Source organism: Rhea pennata, chromosome 1 (assembly GCF_028389875.1).
Source record: "Rhea pennata isolate bPtePen1 chromosome 1, bPtePen1.pri, whole genome shotgun sequence".
In the NCBI taxonomy this organism is placed as follows: Eukaryota; Metazoa; Chordata; class Aves; order Rheiformes; family Rheidae; genus Rhea; species Rhea pennata.
The window spans coordinates 56,236,477-56,256,216 of record NC_084663.1 but is presented as its reverse complement, the minus strand read 5'-3'; the positions used below and the strand labels follow the sequence as shown (position 1 = coordinate 56,256,216).

Below are 19,740 nucleotides of genomic sequence, written 5' to 3'. Positions count from 1 at the left end.
ATGCACATGGTCAAGGTGCAGGGTTTTATGTCCAGCTGCCAAGTTTGACTTTGTGGGGTGGATTTAAAACACTTGCTTGAGCCTTTGGAAGTGTTATAGGGTTCTGCCTGTCCAACACGCTATCCTGACCTGTGCTGAAGCCGTGCCAAGATGTTGCAACCAAACACTGTTGAAGTCAGCTGCTGGAGCAGTTGCTGCGAGTGAACACTAGGCACTGGAGCAATGTTAACTCAAGGTGTTCAGGTCCATAGTTTCTTTCAACACCTATTCATTTACAGTTGTTAAGGCAGAAATACACATTTGCGGAGTTCAGATGGGTTTGTACGTGTCCTTCCGCACTGCTGTGGTGAAGCTGCATGCTTGCGGAGGGCAGGGGAGGACCGAGCTCTTCCTCCATCCCCCCAGAAGGACCAAAGTGGGCTGAATGTGCCAGCGCCTCCTGTGCCTTGCACCTCCTTCACACTTCTTTCTCCCCCAAAACTTCCTGCTGGCATGCCCTTAAGACCGAAGTCTTATGCTAAAAATCTTTGTTCACTCTAAATTATCCCAATCGCAATTTGTACACCAAGGAAATTACAGCAAGGATACAACTATTATCCCCTCTGTAATTTTTCCAGTGCTTTCCCTCCCCTGTGCTGTGGAGGTCGCAGATAGGGGTCACCCCTACCCCAGCTCCCTTTGGCAGAGCAGAGTAAACTCCTCTCACCCCAAAACATGGGATGCTGGAATAAGATACACTCCTTGGAGTCTCAGACTTGTATGTCAAGGATGATCAGGAGAATATGCTGACACCCAGCTCCCTGGATTTGCCATTGCAGCGTGGGGTGGGGGGGTGGGTCTATGTTCCCCGTAGCTGAGCCACGGTCTTGGGGTGGTGTACATGCTCTGGTGGGCTCTGGAAATCGAGGCCCAGGCAGAGGCCGTGCTGGTTGGAGCAGGAGGCTCCAGCAGCTGCTCGCATGTTGTGGCACACCCAGGGCTTGCTTTTGCCTGCGGTCATGTTTGCTGCCTGTAGCAGGAGGCAGCTGCCTCGCACCCGCAATACTTCCCGTGCTCTGAGGAAAGGGAAACACAAGGGCCGTCGGTATCCTAAAGAGGAAAGGACTGATGTTGTCTAGACGATATGACTAAGAAGGGAATAGGCTAACTGTTTACATGGCTTTGAAGAGTGTAAACACTGTGATTTGTTCTAAGTCCTTCAAAGCCAGGGAATCTGGAGATCAAATAAAGTGCAGGGAAAGTCTGGCTGGGTCTCCAAACAGAGCAGCTAAGAAGGGCACCTCTTCGATAAAGAAATCCCCAAAGCCTGAGTCATTTAAAACAAGTGGGAAACCTGTCAGAATAAAGAGCTCAGTAGTGCTTGCCATAGGCGGGTGCATGTATGTACGTGTGTGTGCAAATACAGCAAGTGAGCTAGCAGGACCTTCCCAACTCAGGTTGTTGCTGCTCTGTAATCTCAGTTTAAGCGTCCTAAAAATTAAAGTGGAGACTCTGAGAATTCCTATCTGGCTCATGAAGAGTTGTTTGTGCTTCTGCAATTCATTCAGCTCACAAAAGAAAGTGAAAATGTGGTTGAGAGATTTTTTTTTTCATTTTTTTACAACTTTAAATACAGTACTGAGTATAAATTAATCTTACATTAAAAAAAAGCCAAAAAAAATTAAAATAAAATAAAACCTCACCATCTTTACAAACCAAAGAAACAGATTTTGGAACAGAAAAACAAAGTGTCTTAAGACTTGAGGGCTTAGAGTAGGAGGAATGGAGCAAGGTGCAGCCTTGGCAGTGGTTATCAAAAGTGCTCTAGGCTTGTAGAAGGCAAGGGCTGAGTCCACGGCAATTTGTAAGAGCTCCCAGGTTGTGGCTTCACCTCCTTTCCCCAGGTTTTTCTGGCACTTTGCTCTGCATCTGTCGGGGAGAACTGAGAGAAACGGCTGGAGGCAGGAGCGGCAGGCAGGAACTGCAACTCTATCTCAGGGCAGGGAGCTTCTTGTGTAACTCTGCAGGGCCCAGCACGGCAGGATCCAAGACTGGGATTCCGAGGCAACACTGAAAATTCTCGTTGTAAATAACGTTTCCACTAATGATGACTGACTATCGACTGTGCAGAAATGGCCCCCGCCAGGCAGAAGGGAGTCCTTCTCCAGAGAGATTTTACAGTGGCCCAGGAGGGACTCTGTGACTGACCACCCGGCTGTTCCTCAGAGGGCTCATTTCTGTCTCAGACTGCTGCTGCAAACTACAAGAATCATCCTCACTAATTTTCTCTATGCCTACGTACAACTAGCCATATCTTGGACCAGTTTCTAAGCTCAGTGGGCTTGGATCACTGAACAGGTAAAATCAAGGGGCATGAAGGAATTTGAGAGAGATAATGTGAAGGAAAAGATGGGAGATCCAGGAACATTGACAGGGAGAGAGCAATGAGGGCATGGTGCACAGGACATCCATGAAGGGGTTAAAAAGCTCAGGGGAATGACATTATTCTGCTTTCAGGACCACAGAGCAGGCAAGGACAGCTCATTTAGATTAAGTCATGCTTCTAAGTTTGGCTCTTGTCGGTCTTGTTGTGCTGCCACTTTGCCTCCTGCAAGGAAGTTGTGATGGGGGGGGTTGGTGGAGAGTGAGAGAAAAGGGCAACAAGATAGAGAGAGATCAGGCTGCGCCTCTGTCCGTCCTGTCCTAGACCCCACAGGCACTGAGTAACAGTGCAGAAAAAATGCGCTTTTCTTCTAGCCCACCCAAGCTGATGCATGCACGTGCCACTGAGGTTCCTGCCACTGGGGAGTGAAATCCATTTAAGAACATATATATATATTTCTATATATATTTATATATATATATATATATATATATATGTATGTATAAATACACACACACACACACACACGTGTGTGTATATATATATAAATATATACATATACACACACACACATATACAGGCACACACATACAGAGCAAATTTAAAAAATAATCTGAGTTCGAGCCTGGAAAGCTGAATTCTCCACCAGCATGTGCAAAGATGGCTCCCCTTGTCAGGGGCCAGGGCTGTGGAGACAATTCTGCCAGCCATCTACTCCTTCCCTATAATCCAAACACCTTCCAGTCAGCACCAGGAGCAGGAGGGGAAAAGGAGGGGGGAATGCATTTGGCTTTTTTGTTTTTTGTTTTCTGTTCCCCGAGATGTTGTATGTTCTAGTGGTTTTGGTTTTTCTTTTTCAAATAAAATATACACACGCACATTAAAAATATAGATCTGTCCAGGTAGGGCAATAGAAGTCCTTAGTGCATTTTCCATCATCAGTTGCTGCTTGCAATCTGAGATATGCCTGTTTTGAAAAAGTAGGTCCAGTGCAAGTGTTGATCTCAGCCGAGCCCTCCAGCCTTACCAGAAGCACAAGGAAAAGGAAGAACATTCCCCTTCTTCCCTCTGTCTGTTTTTCTCCTCCTCTCTGAAGAAATTGGACCCACTTTCCTTTTCACATTTTCCATCCTGTCCTCTAGAGTAGGGAAGGCATTGTCCTGTCCTCACCGCATGTTGTGGTTGATGGGGTTCATTTTTCATGTTTGCATTTTGTTCTTTTCTTATATATATAAGTTGGAGGGGTTTTTTTTTTGTAAAACTTTAAAATGATGTTAATAAATGAAAGAAGGGAGAGACTTTGGTGGGAAAGGTCCATTGATGGAAAGGGAAGCACCATTTGCCGTCTGAATCAGACGTCGAGGCAGACAGACAAAGAGGAAAAGTTATCACTCCAAGGACCCCATGGGGGCAATACAGCAAATATATTAAATAAACCTAGAAGAGAAACAAAAACACATGACAGCATTAGAATATATATCCCTCTTCCTCTGCAGTTCCCTTCCTCTCTCTTTTTCTCCTCTGGAAATGTTGGTGTTGAGGTGCCAAATTAAAAGCCTAGGAGGGCTTTTGACCCCTACTTTTTCCCTGGACAGTTTGAACCAGAGTTGAGATCTGCATAGCTTTTACATCATTTATACCCTGGGAACCTTGGGCTGGACAGAGGGATCTTGGGATAATCACAGCCCTCATAGTGTTAAGCATGGGAATAATATTCCCAAGATACTGTCATCTGATGCCTCTCTTCCACAGCTCCTGAAATGCAATACAGTGGAAGTTTGTCATCTCCCTCTCATGAGGCAATGGGAAGTGAAGCAACTGGCCCAGGCTCATTCAGGAGGCTACGGCAGAACTGTGACTGCTGAGTCACAGGCCAGGGCTTTCACTATTAGCCTGTATGGCCTCTTTCTAAATTCAGCCCCCAGTTCCATGCCCAGGCTACTCTATCTTTTATGCACCTTTCCCTCTCCCACAAGGAACCAGGGCTTGATTCTCCTTTTGTTTGTACAGGTAAAATTCTTCTGATGACGAGGGAATTGCTCCTGTTTACATAAGTCAAGGAGAGAAGAATCAGACCCTGGATGACAAAATCCAGATCTATTGCCAGAGATTCCAGTTCTCCTTTCCCCTTGTATGACCTTTCTTATGCACACAGACTTCCTGCTAGGAGAGAGATGAACCAAAAGTGCTGCTGCTTCTAAGTCTTTCTACCAACTCAACAAATGAAATAAAAGGAAAAGGGATCCCCAGAGCAACATTAATTCTCTGCTTTCAACAGAGAATCAATAGAGAAAGGCAAACAGGAGCTGCTCCACAAAAGAGATGAATAACACAGACCCTGAGGGGATTTAGGTGTAGAGAGAGAGGTCAGGCTCACTGTCTGGCTTCAAGAGATGCAGAGAAAAGGGAAGGCAGAGCTGAAGAGCAAGACAGGGTTGCAGCATGATTTTTCCACCTTTACAAAGAGCCGTAGATAGGATGAACATGTAGATCCCAGCCTAATCTTTCCCTCTCCTTCGACCCTGCCTTTACCATGTCCAGGTCCTGCAGTAACCCCATGCTGAATGAGCAGCTAGTGCTGTGGAAAATGTCTAAGGTGTCTAGGCAGAACACGTGTCCCAGGAGAACATCTCTCTTGGATGGAAAAGCAGCTTGCTCTTACCTGCCTTGTGTTCTCTCTCCCCTGCCAGCACTCCTATGCTACGAGGATTTCTTTCAGCACTTTCTTATCGTTGACATGCTTGTACTTCTTATGTTTCCTCTTCTGTGCTGGCAGCCGGCGTGCTCGTTGCCTCTGAGAGACAGCGGCTGTGGTGAATGATGATGACAAGCCTGCCAAAACAGAGGCGAGCGTGTCTGTATGGTGAGGGGCAGACAGGTCAAGTTGAAATACTGTTCCCCACTCACTAGTGACTAAGAGTTCTGCAAGAGGAGCACCACAAGGCTCCTCTTTCGTTCTTCCTTTGCCACCCTCTGCTCTCCACAGTCTCTGCCCTCTCCTTTTTACCAAACTGTCCTTTCCCTTTGCCTCTTTCCTTCTCCTCCTTCATTTCCCTTGGTTTCAGCCCTTTGCTGGATGGCAGACATCTTGCAAAAGGTTCCTAGGCTGGTATAAATCAGTAAAGGCCCATGAGATTAGTGGAGCTAAGCAGATTTAAACCAGTGGAGAGTTGGTTCCTCTCTCCCCAGCCTCTCTTCTCACACCTTTTCCCACTCTACTGATGCCAAAATTCTTACGTCTCTGTTCACGTTGCCCTGGCCGGCTGTTCCTGGGGGGCTGACGGGACACCGCTTCACACCGACACTGCACGTGGTCCTCCAAAGGCACAACAACTTTTTTAAATATTGGTTTCCTCTGGACAAATTCAATCTTATTCACCTATTTGGGAGAGAGAAGCATCCAAAAGATGAATACAGTTGTAGTTCCCACTCTGGTAAAGTTATCAATCTCAGTATACTCCTGTTCTGGCTTTCTTCCTAAAGGGTCAGAAGGTAGTTTATAGAGCATGGTTCAAATTTAGAGGCAGTGTGTATTGCAGAAACTTCAGCACACATGAGCAGAGCAGACCTAAACCAGGCAAGTTCGGATGTGACTGGTTCTTTCCCCCATCCCTAACTTGCAGCTGCTTCTAGTGTGGAGCAGGACAAGTGGTTGACCACATACAGAAACATGACATGAGTGGAATGGGATGTGCTGTGATGGCAGAGACCTGGGGGCAACCAGAATTAATTGCCACAGGATCCCATAGAAAGGGCAAAACCAGAATAACTCAGGCCCAATGTAAGTAAATGCAGCTTCACCAACTCCACTGAGGCCTGTCTGAATTTGTCTCAAGCTCTTTAACAACTCTCAGGGCTGCAGCTCTCAGCTGCGTGTTTCATGGGAAAGGCGGTACTCTGGAAATTCCCTCGGACTCTCCATCAGTGCTGACTCAGACGCAAAACTCACTGCTCCGCATCCCACCACAGGGCATGAGCTTTCTAGGGGGGGTTCTCCTACTCCAGGAGTGGCCAGGCCTGACCCTGTTTGGCTTATCTAACACAACCATAGTCCCTAAAGTGCTCTGCAAGCTATAAATACTTGCTTTGCTGTGAGCCTGGGACTGAATTCCTCTAAACCAACTGCCCCCAGCAGCATCCCTTGGCCAGTGCTGAAGCAGCCAGGCTGTTTATCTTTCCTTGAAAGCCCACTCCACACGCTTCAGACCACACGCTGCTCGCTAGACAAACACTTCCAGCCAAACAATAGGGAGACCTCTGTCCTCAAAGAAACCATTTCCAGGTCACTTTTTCTGGCTGGCTTTTGACCTCTCGTTTGCTTTTTTCCACAAAAACAACTCCTGTTCCTCCCCCCAACACCATTTTTCCCTCATTCAGCCTGCCTTTTCTGAGAAAGGAATTTCCTGATGGAATGGGAATGCAATGGGAATGTTTGAATGCAACCTCTGTCCGCCAACCTCTGCTGTCTGCCCAGGGGAGTCTCTTACAGCTTAGGCAGAGGATTAGTATGGGATGAGTATTATTTTTAAACAAGCTGTCTGGGAGGAAACTGTAAGAAGATCACTATTAGCTGAGAGGCAGGCAGGATCAGAGCAAGAGGTTAGCTGTCAGGTGTCTGCTTGCAGCCTGACTGGGTCAGGAGGTAAGAGTGGGGCTGAGAAGGGGGAGAAGCTGCTTCAGTGCGTGTCTTGGGAAGGAGCTGCAGCAGCAGCTGGGGGATGGAGCACTGAAACTACAGGTCCTTCTCTTTGCATCAAAGATAGCTCCTGTGGTGAAAGTGTTGTCCTGTTTTTTCTGCTCTGCCATAGAAGACAAGGTTGCCTTGAGCCACAAGACTAGTGAGGGCCACAGCACTGGGCTGCAGCTGGGGGGTGGTGCCCTGTAGCGCTGCTGCAGTGGCAGTCCTCAGCCGCTGCACAACACCAGCCCTCTGAGCAGCTGGCACAGACCTCACCATGGGTGAGAGGTTGCAGTGCTGCGTGGCTAATGCACAAGATGTGACTGTAGAGAGATGTTAGGGAAAAGACAGCTGAGTGAGCCTTGTATGTGAAACTTGCTGTGGTTTTCTTTTGGAGGACTGGAGATGGAGGTGGGGCTGTGAGAGGAGGGAGCTGTGGAAAGGGTTTCCCTTACCTGGACATGCCGGACACGGATCTGCGTGGGACGACACTGCACATTGCGATTGTTACAACAGCCGGAGCACCGCTGCACCTCCACACAGGGTGGCCACACCACAAAGTTGGCATTGGTACTGTCCACCATGTTGCGGGAGATTTCAAAGACCACCACCCGCGTCTTGCACTCTGCGAGGACAGCTGGCTCTGCTGCTGCCAGAGCATCTACAGAGGGCCAAGAGAAGGAGGGAGGATGAAACAGACTGCAGCTGTTACCAACCTGCTGCAACCACCTCCACTGGAAGAGAAAGAGGCTACACTGCTCTCCCACACAAACATATACGCTCTTTCCCCCACTCCCAGCCATCTATGTTGCTCTCTGGCCAGAACAGTGCCCTGTGCGAGAGCCCCCAGCAAAATGATGTTTCTCACTGCAGCGACAGTCTGAGGCAGGAGATGACGCTTCTTTAGAGCAAATCAGCACCCAAGGAATTTAAAGCAGATCAACTTGCAGAGCTCTGGACTCCCTCTCCTGCATGGATAGGGTGTAAAACCCAGCTCTTACACAAGGCTCCTTCCCATCTGTCTACACATCCATGCACACAGCACATTTCAACCTCTACCCCAGCAGAAGTATTTCAGACCTGCATCTGCATCACCCACAGCTGCTCAGGTTAGTGCCCCAATAACCACAAGGTGAAACATCCCAGACTTACCTAGGCTTCGTCTCCCTCGAGATAGGGCCAAAGAATTTTGATGGGGCTGAGTTGCATTCACATCCACGCTCGAGCTATCCTCCTCTGCAAAGGGAAGGACATGATCTAATAACACTGGGTAGAGGTGGGAGAAGCTGGCAGGCACTTGTGCTCCACTAACCAGGCAAATGCAGAGATACAGGTAAACCATAGTGCCAGTACATCATGCTAGGCATAAATCCACAGGTAGATCACAGCCATGCTGGGGCATGGAGACTCCCTGTTTGCAGTTCAAAGCAATTGAAATCAATAAGCCTATTGTGAAAGAGGGATCTTAGCTAGGTCTAGCAGAGGAAAACTAGGTCACAAATAACATGGCCTTAGGTAGGACTGTGGTAGGAGTAGGAGAAGGTTCAGATCATTTGGCTCAGCCCAGGATATGACAAGGATTATACAAAGGCCAGGTGGGACAGCCAGGAAGTTTAGTATATAAATACTGAGGTGTCTTGTTGGGATAGCTAAAGACCGAGAGAGTTCGGGTGTGGGAAGGTAGGGAGAAGGGTGACAACAGGTGGCAGGTGGAGTGCTTGGTTTTTGTCTCCCAAACCACTATACTTGCTCAATTTTATGATAGAAGAACAGGAAAAAAAAGTTAAAATGATTTCCCCCTCTACTACTGTAAGGCAGTATATATGGAGTTTTTTCAGTCAGCAATGGAGAGGAAGACAGAGAGCATTCAGCCCAGCTCTGAGCAGTTCCCTCCCACCCCACCGCTTTTTCCCATAGGAAGCGCTGAATAGAGAAATGCCCATAATCCCCATGGAGCACTCCACCATGCAGCCCCTCCTGAGCTCTGGACAATGGCCACGCTCAGGGATAGCTCCCACCCAGCCACAGCTCTTTCCTTCTCTTGCCTGCCTTAGCAGCTGAAGGAAGCAGAATGGACGTCAGCATCAAGAGAATAATTTTCCTAAAGGGAATTTGGGGCCAGTGGAAGATCTCTGTTTATCTGAGATGTGTTGGAGCAAGTTCCCATACCTATCATGTCCCATCCCTCTTCCTCAGTCCTGCCTAAGTGAAGCTTTCTTATAAGGGGAAGCAGGGACTTAGTTCTCTGCTCACTCAGAGGCAACTGATGTGTGCATAGAGGCTGTATGCATGAGGCAGAAATCATCTGTCTGTGCAGTCAACATCCACATGAGATGAACAGACACACTTTAAAGTGGCTAGAGAGGTATAGTTAATTCTAAGAGACATCACTCATCTGAGCCTGAGGCAGACACTCAAAATGATGGATCATGCTCTAGAAGGGCCCATAGTTCTCCCTGGACTACAGAGCATGTCTGGATGACTGGCTTAGATGAGCATGTCTACTTTGCAGGTATCCACAGTTACGGGAGATGACTCCTACTCTTCACATCTCAGCTGTTAGGTCTAGGATGGTGTCTAAGATTGGGAGAACAGTATCTCAGCTCATCTACTTTCTGGGGCTGCCAAAATCCAACTCCTTAGGCAGTCAATGAAGGACAGCAATCATGACACCTATCCAGTGCACAGATGGCCCAGAGATAAATACACCTGGCTGCTTTCAGGCTGATTTGGTAATACATATATTTGCTAACACACTAGTTCCACACAGGGCAAGCAAATGGTGATGCCCCTCAGTCACTGCCTGAGGCCAGTGGGAAACAAACAGAAGGCTTCAAAGCACCCGTCTCTGTTTCCCTTGCCAGTCTTTCCTAATTGAAGTGAAATCAGTGGCCAAAAAGAGAAGCCCTCTTTATTTCTTAATCATGACGGTGGTCAATAACCGGAATAGAGATGTATCTGTTCCTTAGACACTGGGACATGACAGACTGCACGCATCTCAGCCACTCCTTCCCCACCCCTCCATCCAGTGTTGTCTGGAATTTTATCATGAGAGGGTGGGGGCTGCCTTTTGCACAAAGGTTAAGTCGATGAGAAGAGAGAGGGGAAAAAAATAGCAACAACTGTTGACTAGAAACAAATCTCCCATTGAAAACTGTGTCCCTCCCTCCCCAGGTTGTCCTTCTACACCCCAGGTCAGTGCTGCAGCTGTGGCCAAAGAGGGTCTGGGCGGGGGGACCAGCCTGGGACAAGCAAGCATGTCTAATTTTGGAAGTTGCCCCATTGTGTGGCTCGTGGACAAGGAGGAGGGAACTGGGGAGGGCAGGGAGCGGCTGTGGTGGTGGTGGGGAGCCTCCTCGCCTCTTTCTAAGGCAAACAATAGCTGAACACAGCTGGTGCCCTCCCCCTCACTTTCCCCCCCCTGCCCCTCCAGGGCCATTTTGAAAGGCAGCGGGAATGCTTTTGAGACTGCGCCAGTGGTTGGACTGGCATAGGAAACAAAAGCAGGAAATTCTGTTCCCCCGTAGATAGTGTCTCGGCAAGGATTACAAAGCTCTAAACAGACAAAACACAAGAGAGAAGGCGAGCTGGGGGGGCCGGGGGACGACGGGCGGGAGCAGAGTTAGAATAGAATGGAATTTGCTCTGAAGAGACCGTTTATAAATAAATTCCTGGGCCAGCCCAGCCGCCGTGGCGCGTGCTCCAATTCCCACACGTGCCGACCCCTCCATGCTTTGCTGCTCTCTGCCTTCGTTACTGGCCAATGACCCCAAGGCACTGGAGCCCCAAGAGCACTTATCTATGACAGGAGGTTAAGCAATGTTACCCGCAGCCAACCTGACTTACCCTGTGTCCTGTATCTCACCCATGGACACATGTTCTGCTGCTCCAGTCTTGGAGCCTCTGGGAATTTGTGGCCTTTCCTGCATGCTGAACCTGAGAACTCACATGGTCCTTTTCTTCTCTATTACTCTATTTCCAGACCCTACTTTTCCACCTCATAAACTGATCCTTGGCCAACTCAAGCCCAGCTCCTTCTGCATCTCTCAGGGTGAAAAGCACTCATCCCATGGACTCTGGTTCCATGGACTCACTTTGCCCAGCTCCTATTGCTTTTGTAAGCCAGCATCCCTCAACAGACCAGGCAGTTAGAAGGAAATCCAAAACGCTATCTAGCTGCCTAACTCACACATGTTTTTTTTGGGGGGGTGGGGGGGGCTAAGTGTGTAAATACTTGGGTTCTAGCTTCTGAGTTGTTCCTGTATTTACATCGAAGCCTGCTGGTAGCGTATCTACCAGAGAATGGAGTACACCCTCCCACCTCCTGAAAGAGTTAAGAAAAAAAAGAGGAGTGTTTGGTGAAGAGGAGATTTACCTACGGAGTCTATCCGAAGGGCACGCTGGAGGTCACTGATGGAGCGCACTGAGCTGCTTCCCAAAATCTCATAAATATCTTCAGGTATGGGGTCCCCCTGCCAGGTGACAAAAAAAAAAAAAAAGAGAAGGGCAGAAACAAGTATTAGAGAGGTGATCAGCAAATACAGCATCATGTAGCGGGGCAGGGCAGGGGGGTGGAAGCAGCACAGGAGGAAGCACGACAGAACCACTGAAAGGCAGAGAAAGACACGCCCCTGTGAAAGCATGAGCCTGAAACCTGAACAGAAGTGAGAGAGCCCTCTCGCTCCTTCTTACAGAGTGATTGGCAGACTGAAAAAGCAAGAAAACTCGCCAACTATAGGGTTACACACTGCAGCCCTGAATCCTACGCAAACAGACAGCAAGGTTTTCTTCTCTGGTGCTATATGACTTCTCCAGGTGGCCTCTCATTCCTGCTGCTGGCAGTTTTAACAGACTTCCCTTACGCTATCAGATAAAACCTTCCTAATATTTCCCTCTGTTATGAAACTCCCTCACGGGCTTTGTCAGATATTGTGTGTGTATGCGTGTGCGTGCGCGTGTGTTTTCAAACCACAGCAGCCCAATAATATACATCATTTGCATACTGTTAAAAAAACAAAAACCGGGGAAAGGAAGATTGACCTTTGCAGTCGAGTTTGCTGCTTTGGCATGAGCCTGCAGTGAAACTACAAATGCTGCAGAGAGCACGTGAAAGAGTGTTTGGAATGGTAGGCTGAGGAGCTGATCTGGATGAAAAAAAAAACATGGATTTTGGGGTATCACTGGATGTCAGTGCCAAAAACCTTAAGTAACCAGGTTTAAACACACCAAATGATGGGCCAGATTTGGGGTGTGTGCAGGCAGGTGCAACATCATCAGTCTCTTGGGAATCTTACTCTGACACCAGAACTGAGTTGGTCCCAGTGACAGCACTTAACAAGAGTACAAAGGAGTAGTGTGGGAAAGCAAGCACTGGTTAAAACACACTTCCGAAAGACTAGAAGAGGCAATGGAAGAAAGCACTGGCCAAAATGTTTGCTTAGCTCCTAGCTGTCTTCATTCAGGGTTACTCAAGTGGAAAAGCTGCTCTTTCAGCTGGGTGCTGGATGCCATCTGAGCTGCAGCTCTACACCGTGCCCCCGTAACTGAGAGGAGAATTTTGCTTGCGTGTTTATGAAATGTAGGGATTTTCATGCAGGTTTTTATGGGCAGTTGGTGGCATGTGTGTGGTCCTTCTCATTTACAGCTCTTCGTTTCCTGCCTGTGTTCAGAGCAGAACATTTCCCTTCTGCTTAAAGTAGAGAAAAAACACCAGGTAGGTGGCCTTAAAACATCGAATGTGCTAGCCCCAAATCTACCGCAACTTTTGTATGGGTGCTTGAGACATCGGTACCTTCCTGCACATACCTGTCCCTCGGCTACCCACCCTTTGCCTCTACTAATGGGGTAACAGGAGTGATAGTGTGCCCCCACCTCAGTCCACACTCCAATACAATAACTAACCGGGAATTGTTGGCTGAAGGTTTCTGCAGCCCATGTTGTGCAGCAGAAACCTCCTAAGATAGATGTAGAGCAGACAACACTAGTATCCTAAACCTCCACAACCAGATTCACCAGAAGCCTTGAGTCAGAGCCCTCAATCCTTGCTTATGTAGGGTAACACAAGACAGTGCAAGGTATCTCATATCCAAACCACTTTGTCCTATGCCCCTGTCACTGTAACATCTCATAACAGACATGGACACGAGCCTTCAGTGGAAAGCAGATTTTAGATCCCCAGCCATTACTTGCTCAGAGTCTCTGAGGCTGTCAGCAGGGAACCAGCTTTAGTGATGGAGGAACAGTGAGAAATAAGCTCATATAATTAAGAGACCACTGAATAGCTGTGAAATGAAGATGCCTTCTGACGACTTCTCTACTGGGAGCTGGAGCAGGACCAATAGCCCAGTGCTGAAAGACTCTGCAGCACTTTCCTGCCTTGCATCACACACAGCAATTTCTGGAAAGGGGGTCATTTACAATTCCAAGTACTTGCAACCACAGCTCTGCACTGGGCACTGAAATGAAGGCTTTTTAATGTTTGCACCTGTCAGCTAAATGCATTTGTGTATGAATGCTGCTCTGCATAGATGCTTCTGGTTCTTCCTGATACTTAATATGTGTAGGAAATGGAACTTTATTTTAAACCCTGGCACTTGGTGAGGGGAGAGAGTGGGCAGGTGTTACGAGACTCAGTGTCTTTGGAGGCAAGCTGGGAGGTGTCACCTTGTCAACTGAGAAGGGGGAACAGATATGAATCAGGGATTGTAAATGCAGGCCCTAAGGAGTGGGATTGCTGGGAACTGGCTACAGGAATAAACTCCACTCCCTGCTCACAGCAGGAGTGTTAAAAGCCATGTTTTTCTTGTTGCAGATACTATCAGTATGGCTACGGTATATCACCAGCCCACATATCTCATAATCCTATTCTCCTACCCAGGGTTTGTGAGGCAGCTCTGCTAGTGACAACTGCAAGCTCGTGAAACTCCTCACTTTCCCCCTGTGCTGCAGAATTGTGCCCAAGGCTGGCCTAAGAGCGGTGTACCTGAGCTACACAGCTGGTCCTTGCTCCCCTTGAGGTCTGCGAGAGGGAACAGCCATGCCTGGGGCCTCCAAGCCCAGCCCTTCACCTGGGAGGCTCTGAGACTGGGACACGGTATGCCTGAGCTTGGAGCGCTAGGTGGGGAAGGGGCACAGGAAAGCAGAGATCCACCAGCTGCCTCCCACTGGTCCCACAGGGTCAGAAGGTAGAGCAGAAATGCAGGAGGTGGAATCCCTGACACACCAACCCAAGCAGCTGGTGCTTTTCCTGCTTAGCAACTCCTCTGGAGTTATTTGTCTAACACAGGTTAACAATCTCTTCTTTAACTGCGCGGCAGATCAAAGAAGACTTTTGTCTCAATGGACTCCTGGCTGGCTGTCAAGTGCCCTGAGGCCTGGCCTCATATTGCTGCAAGGCCACTGGATTCCTAGAAGAAAGTAAGTTTGTTCTTCCCTCCCTCTCTCCACCTCCCAGTGCCTGGTTCTCTCTGCAGCAGTGTGGGCACCCACCCACCCTGCCAGTCCCTGAGCAGGTATGTCCTCTCCCCTTCTCCTGCTTGCTGGCACTCGGGAAGTGAGAGCCAAGGCATGCATTACAGCAGCCAGTAGAGCACCTGGGCAGGGGCCCTGCCTGCCTGGCAGGTGCTCTGTGCTGTGGGTATGAAGTTGGGGCCTCTTGGTGGGTCAGCTTTTCCTCCTTCTCCTTCCTCCCAGCTATCAGCATCTTTGGCTGGTGCAAATCAGTGCAATGCCCTGCATGTAGCCCCAGCGTGGTCCCAGGTCACGTCCTACAGTTCTCCCTCTGCACACACATGCACTACTCCAGCATCAGCCTGATCCCTAACACTGCTACCCATTTGTGTCTGGAGCATTCCAGCAAGGTATAATTTTGAGCACCAGGAAGACGGTGTAACTTTGGTGCTGAAGTGGGCAATCAAACATGTATCCAGTCTATACAAGGTAAGAAGGGAAGCAGGAATGCTGCAGAGGCTAGTTGCCTGCCCTGGGGTTAGGTGTATGGCTGTACAGACAGCTTGGCTTCCTTCCCAAGGCCTGATTCTCCAAGTCACTATGGCATGTTAAACCCTGGAGACCAGCCTTTGCCTAGGTGGTGTAGGGAATATGCCAGGCCATTCTCCAGTCCTCGTTCCAGCTATTCACAGGCAAGGACTGCAGAATCTTACCAGAGAGCGCATCTCACTTGGTAGTACAAGAGATATAGAGGAGGATGGAGCAAAGACTGAAACAGGAAGGAATGGGAGACTGTCAGGGTTCACAGAAACCAGCCAGGGACCCTACCAAGGCAAGGACTCCTCCAGACCTCCTTCTTTGAATGGTGTGTATGCACACCTATGTGTGCTTGCACACAGAGGGACAGAGGGTAGCATGTCTGCTCTAGAGCATGGAAGCACCAGTCTGTCTGCTTTTTGGCTTAGGAAATGGGGGACTGACCATGGCAGGGAATCTTAGCAATAGGCTCTCACGTGATCAGACAGACCAAAAAAAAAAACAAAAAAACAAAAACAAAAAAACCCAGTGTTTTCTTTCTCCCTCTCAAGCTCATGTAAGGATCCTGAAAGGAGGCTTGACAGCATTCCCTGGCAAAGAGCAACACAGACAGAACCTGATGCTGGCCAACCTCACCCCAGAAGCACTTGCACCCTTGGCACAGGGTCTTAACCCTTCCAGCATAGATCCTGATATCCACCTGCCAGAGAATCACATATCTGCCTCTCCCCTCACAGGGGAAAATCATCCTCAGGAGAGTCCCTTCCCCATGGAACATGGGACAACAGCCTACATTTTGCTTTCTTAAAAGCACCAAACTCCTGTTTGATCTTGCCAATGTTTCTACCCACCCTTTTTCCATTTCAAGGCGGACTTTACTGCTCCACCCTACTCCACAACGCACTCCCGCACAGCTCCCCCGCAAGGGTTAGAGGTATTTCCCCCGGGCCTGTTGGAAATAGCACAGGAACCACTGTCATTCTCTCCTGCTGCTTCATATCAGCTGATAGTGAGAGACAGGCAAGTACATCTCGCCCTGCTCCTTCCACGAGCTCACTCCACACATGTCATCTGTCCTGTAATAGCTGTCCTGGCTTCCATTTTTTTGTTCCTGTTACAATCTCATGCTAGGAAGTCTTAGGAAGAGTCCTGGGGCCTTATACCAGGAAGATGCAAACCAGAGCTGGGCCAAGGTTATGAGCTAGCACCCAGCCGCACCCCATTCCTTGGGAATTCCAAAAAGCCCTGCCAGGAGGATTTTACCCAAGCAAACCACGCCTGGCTTAGCCCATCTCCGTAAATGTTGCAAGGCAACTATTACAGCCCTCAGGTAAAATGCAAATAGGTTAGCATCCTTGCTTCCCAACTGGCAAATACCTTCCCTCTGAGACGCACATTCCCTCCTGCTGGAAGAGCTCCAGGGCCCTCCAGCTCCAGATGGGCGTGACAGAAGAGGCAGAGGGACTTAGAAGTCTCCATCTCACAGCTCAGATCTCTTGATTAGGTGACAGCTAGTGTTTCTGGGGCGCTTTCTCCAGCAGGTCTGAGAAGGAGATACAAGCCCCATTCAGAGGACGCCTACTATTAAGCAAGCTGTTAAGTGTAGTATTGTACACCTTTGCTGCATAGGTGTAAACCACTACTCTCAATCTAGATTTGGGGACTGGCTGCAGGCAGGAGCATCTACTCAAGCAGAAACTTTCTTGGCTCTCTGGTCATAAAATGATAAATAGCACTGTTCCTCCCCAGGAACTTGGGGCCAGAGCCAGAATTCCCAAACTCTAACCCTGCTAAACAGTCATAAAGTCATGCAGTGTTTTCACATGATTACAGTGAGGAATATCAGCCCTTGAGTTCAGACACTTGCATCTTTACCCTTTCCTAGTGCCGATCACAGCTGATGTTTCATGTTGCATGGGAGAGGGAGATCTGAGCCACCCACAGAAGAAATAGCCATCCTCTACCTAAAACAAACATAACTTCTGGGCAACCCACAACTCTAACTGCTTCTCTTTGTGGCTTGGGCATGGGCAAAATAGACCCATAAGGTGGTGATGCGATGTTTTGTACCCATGCCCTTCCTGGCCACCCACAAGAGGGATTGCCCAAAAATGAAGAAGGAAGAGAAAGAAATGATGCAAAGGGTGGGAGTTTTTGGTGGAAGGGTATCTCCTGCCTCTGACAATCCCCAAGCTATAGATTCAAGGCATGGTTTTGTCACTTTGGGTAGAATTGAGGTGGGAACTGAAGCTTTGTGTGTGAATGTTAGGGGCTTTCTGATCCCTTCAGATTTGCATGGGATCAAATGATGAAATATGACAGCAGAGGCCAATGGATTTGGGGTCTCAGAGCTCCTTTTCCTAGTCCATCATTCTGAGGGGGAGAAACAGCAGGAAAACCAGTTCCAGCCTGTGGATGGAAAAGAGGTTTTGATTTCCACACGGCAAAACAGAGGGCTGGTATACATTCATTAGTCAAATCTAGCACCTGACCCCCATCCTATGCCCTGCTTCCTCCTAAGCAGTGTGTGTGGGAGGGGTGCAGGGGGAGCAGGATGACATGTTTGCATGACTATGTGTAAGCGCAGTAAAGATACCCATCTCCAACCTCCTTCTATGGCCCCAGCTAGAAATATACCTTAGTGAGTAACTGTGCCACCCAAATATTGCTATCTCTATCCTTCCTATTCCTTGACCCTTTCAAAGCCTTTCCACACTTTATTCTTCAGTAGCACCCCATTTACATGACATTTGACTTCAAACTATTTTTCTTGAGGCAGCAACCAGTCCTCAGTTGTGCACACTATGGCAACGCCAAAACAAAATGATAGTTTGTATACCAGACATGCTGCATGCACACTTGCAGGGTGCCTGCATGACTGGGGGGAGTGAAAGGCTCTGCAGAGCAGGTGATTTATGCAGTGCCTCCAGGGATGACAATCTTCGCATGAAGGTACAAGCGAGCTATGAGGACAGCACAGGAGGTCGGTGGGTTCCCAAGGGACTCTGCAGCAGCAATGACGGCCAGCACCCTTTTTCATACAGTAAGCAAAGACAGCTTCAGTCAGGTCTCCACTTCCCTTACACCTGACACTGATTACAGCTATAGCCTTGAAGGTATACACATATTTTTATGATTAAGCCAGGCAAAAAATATTGCAACAGTTGTTCTTCTGCAGCCAGAAGATACAGCTTTTGTATCTCTCAGGAAGGTGGAGTTCCTGCTCTCTTTAAATATCTATTTGCAGCAATAAAGAACAAGCCTCCCCGTCTTCCCAATTTCTCAGCGCTGTCCGCGAGGGCTCCTGGAGGCAGCGGCCGCCTACACACCCAGCTCCGGCTCTGCAGCTTCAAGCAGCTCCAGCCACAGGCCAACCACTTAGGCCACGCACGTCAGGCGGGCAGCCACAGGCCGACAGCTACTACCCCGGCACCCGTGCAGGAGCCTGCGCCCCGGCCGCCCCCACCGCCGCCCTCCCCCCCACCTGAAGGAGGCTCGGGCCGGGGGGCAAACCCCACACCGGGGGGCCCAGGGCACCTCTGCGGGGAGCCCGTCCCGAGGGCAGGCGCCCGCAGCCCCGCGCGCGCGGGGCCAAGGGCGGGAAAGCGGCCCAACGGCCCCAACGGCCGCCCTGCGCCTCAGGGCCGCCGCCGGCCGCGCGCACCACGGCCGCTCCCGCCGCCCGGCCCCCACCGCGCCGTGCTCCGGCCGGCGGCGCCTCAGCCGGGCCGGGCCGTGCCGGGCCGGGCGGCGCGTAGCGGCGGAGGGCGGGAGGGGAGCGGGGGAGAGGGCCGAGCCATGGGCGGCAGCGCGCCGCGCACGCAGAAATGAAGGGCTGTCGGCGAGCCCTGCCCTCAGGAGGCGCCGCGCCGCGCCGCGCCGCGCCGCAGCGCGCCGGCGGCCGCCTCGGCCCCCCGCCCGCCCGCGCCGGGCACGGCCCCCGCGGCCCCCGGGCCTGCCCGCGCCGCACCTGCGGGGCGGCAACTCACCTCCGGGCGGGCCAGGGGCAGGTAGAGGATGAACGCGAAGAGCACGCCGAAATTCATGCCGACTTCGAGCCCCGCCGGTTGCAGGCACATCGAAGGAGAGCCCCGGCAGGGAAGCGCTTGCCTCTTGACAGCCCCGCGGCAGCAGCCCGGCCTCAGGCACCGAGGGCTCCGCGCTCGCCCATTACCCCTTCCAAGTTGTGCACTCTCCTCCTGGGTGGCGGGTGGCAGAGTTGCCCTTGGGGAAGGAGAGGGGAATAGACGTGGTTCTCGATGGCTTGTCCGTCTCTCTGCTGTCTCACAAGCCAGTGGAAATGCTGGAGGAAGGATGAGAAGGAGAAATGCAGTCCATCAAAATTATATGCATCCAGAGTCCGTATGCCTCTTGCCACAAGAAATGCTTCAGTATCTCCTTTATCAGGTGGTCCACATGCTATTTTTCGTCTTGATTTTCTTCTTTTAAATGTATATAAAAAAATCTTTGACAAACAGGTGACAGCGACTCAATGTTCTTAGGAAAAAAAATGCACAAAATTTAAAAAAGAAAAAAACTTCCAAAGTTTTATATGGCATCCAAAAATAAAATCTTCTTCCTTAATGTTTCCTTTTCAAAATGTTCTTTTGCTTCCTCACGTCTTTTCGTTTGTGGAGAAAAGTTGGTACTGTCAATTGAATATCTTCCCCTTACATTAAATTCTGGCTTTGGTGCCTTTTCTTGCAAAATGTTG

At 49.7% G+C, this 19,740-nt stretch overlaps 1 protein-coding gene across 1 annotated transcript; it reads right to left on the bottom strand.

Moving 5' to 3' along the window:
* Window positions 1–1,572: 1,572 nt before the first annotated feature.
* Window positions 1,573–19,350, bottom strand: PDGFB (platelet derived growth factor subunit B). Its single transcript, XM_062587829.1, has 7 exons — window positions 19,016–19,350; window positions 11,416–11,512; window positions 8,193–8,276; window positions 7,496–7,701; window positions 5,600–5,741; window positions 5,025–5,194; window positions 1,573–3,799 (listed from the first exon to the last, which is right to left on the bottom strand). Exons 1-6 carry the CDS (start codon window positions 19,103–19,105, stop codon window positions 5,058–5,060), a joined length of 756 nt encoding a protein of 251 aa, XP_062443813.1. The 5' UTR covers window positions 19,106–19,350; the 3' UTR covers window positions 1,573–3,799; window positions 5,025–5,057.
* Between the last annotated feature and the right edge of the window lie 390 nt (window positions 19,351–19,740).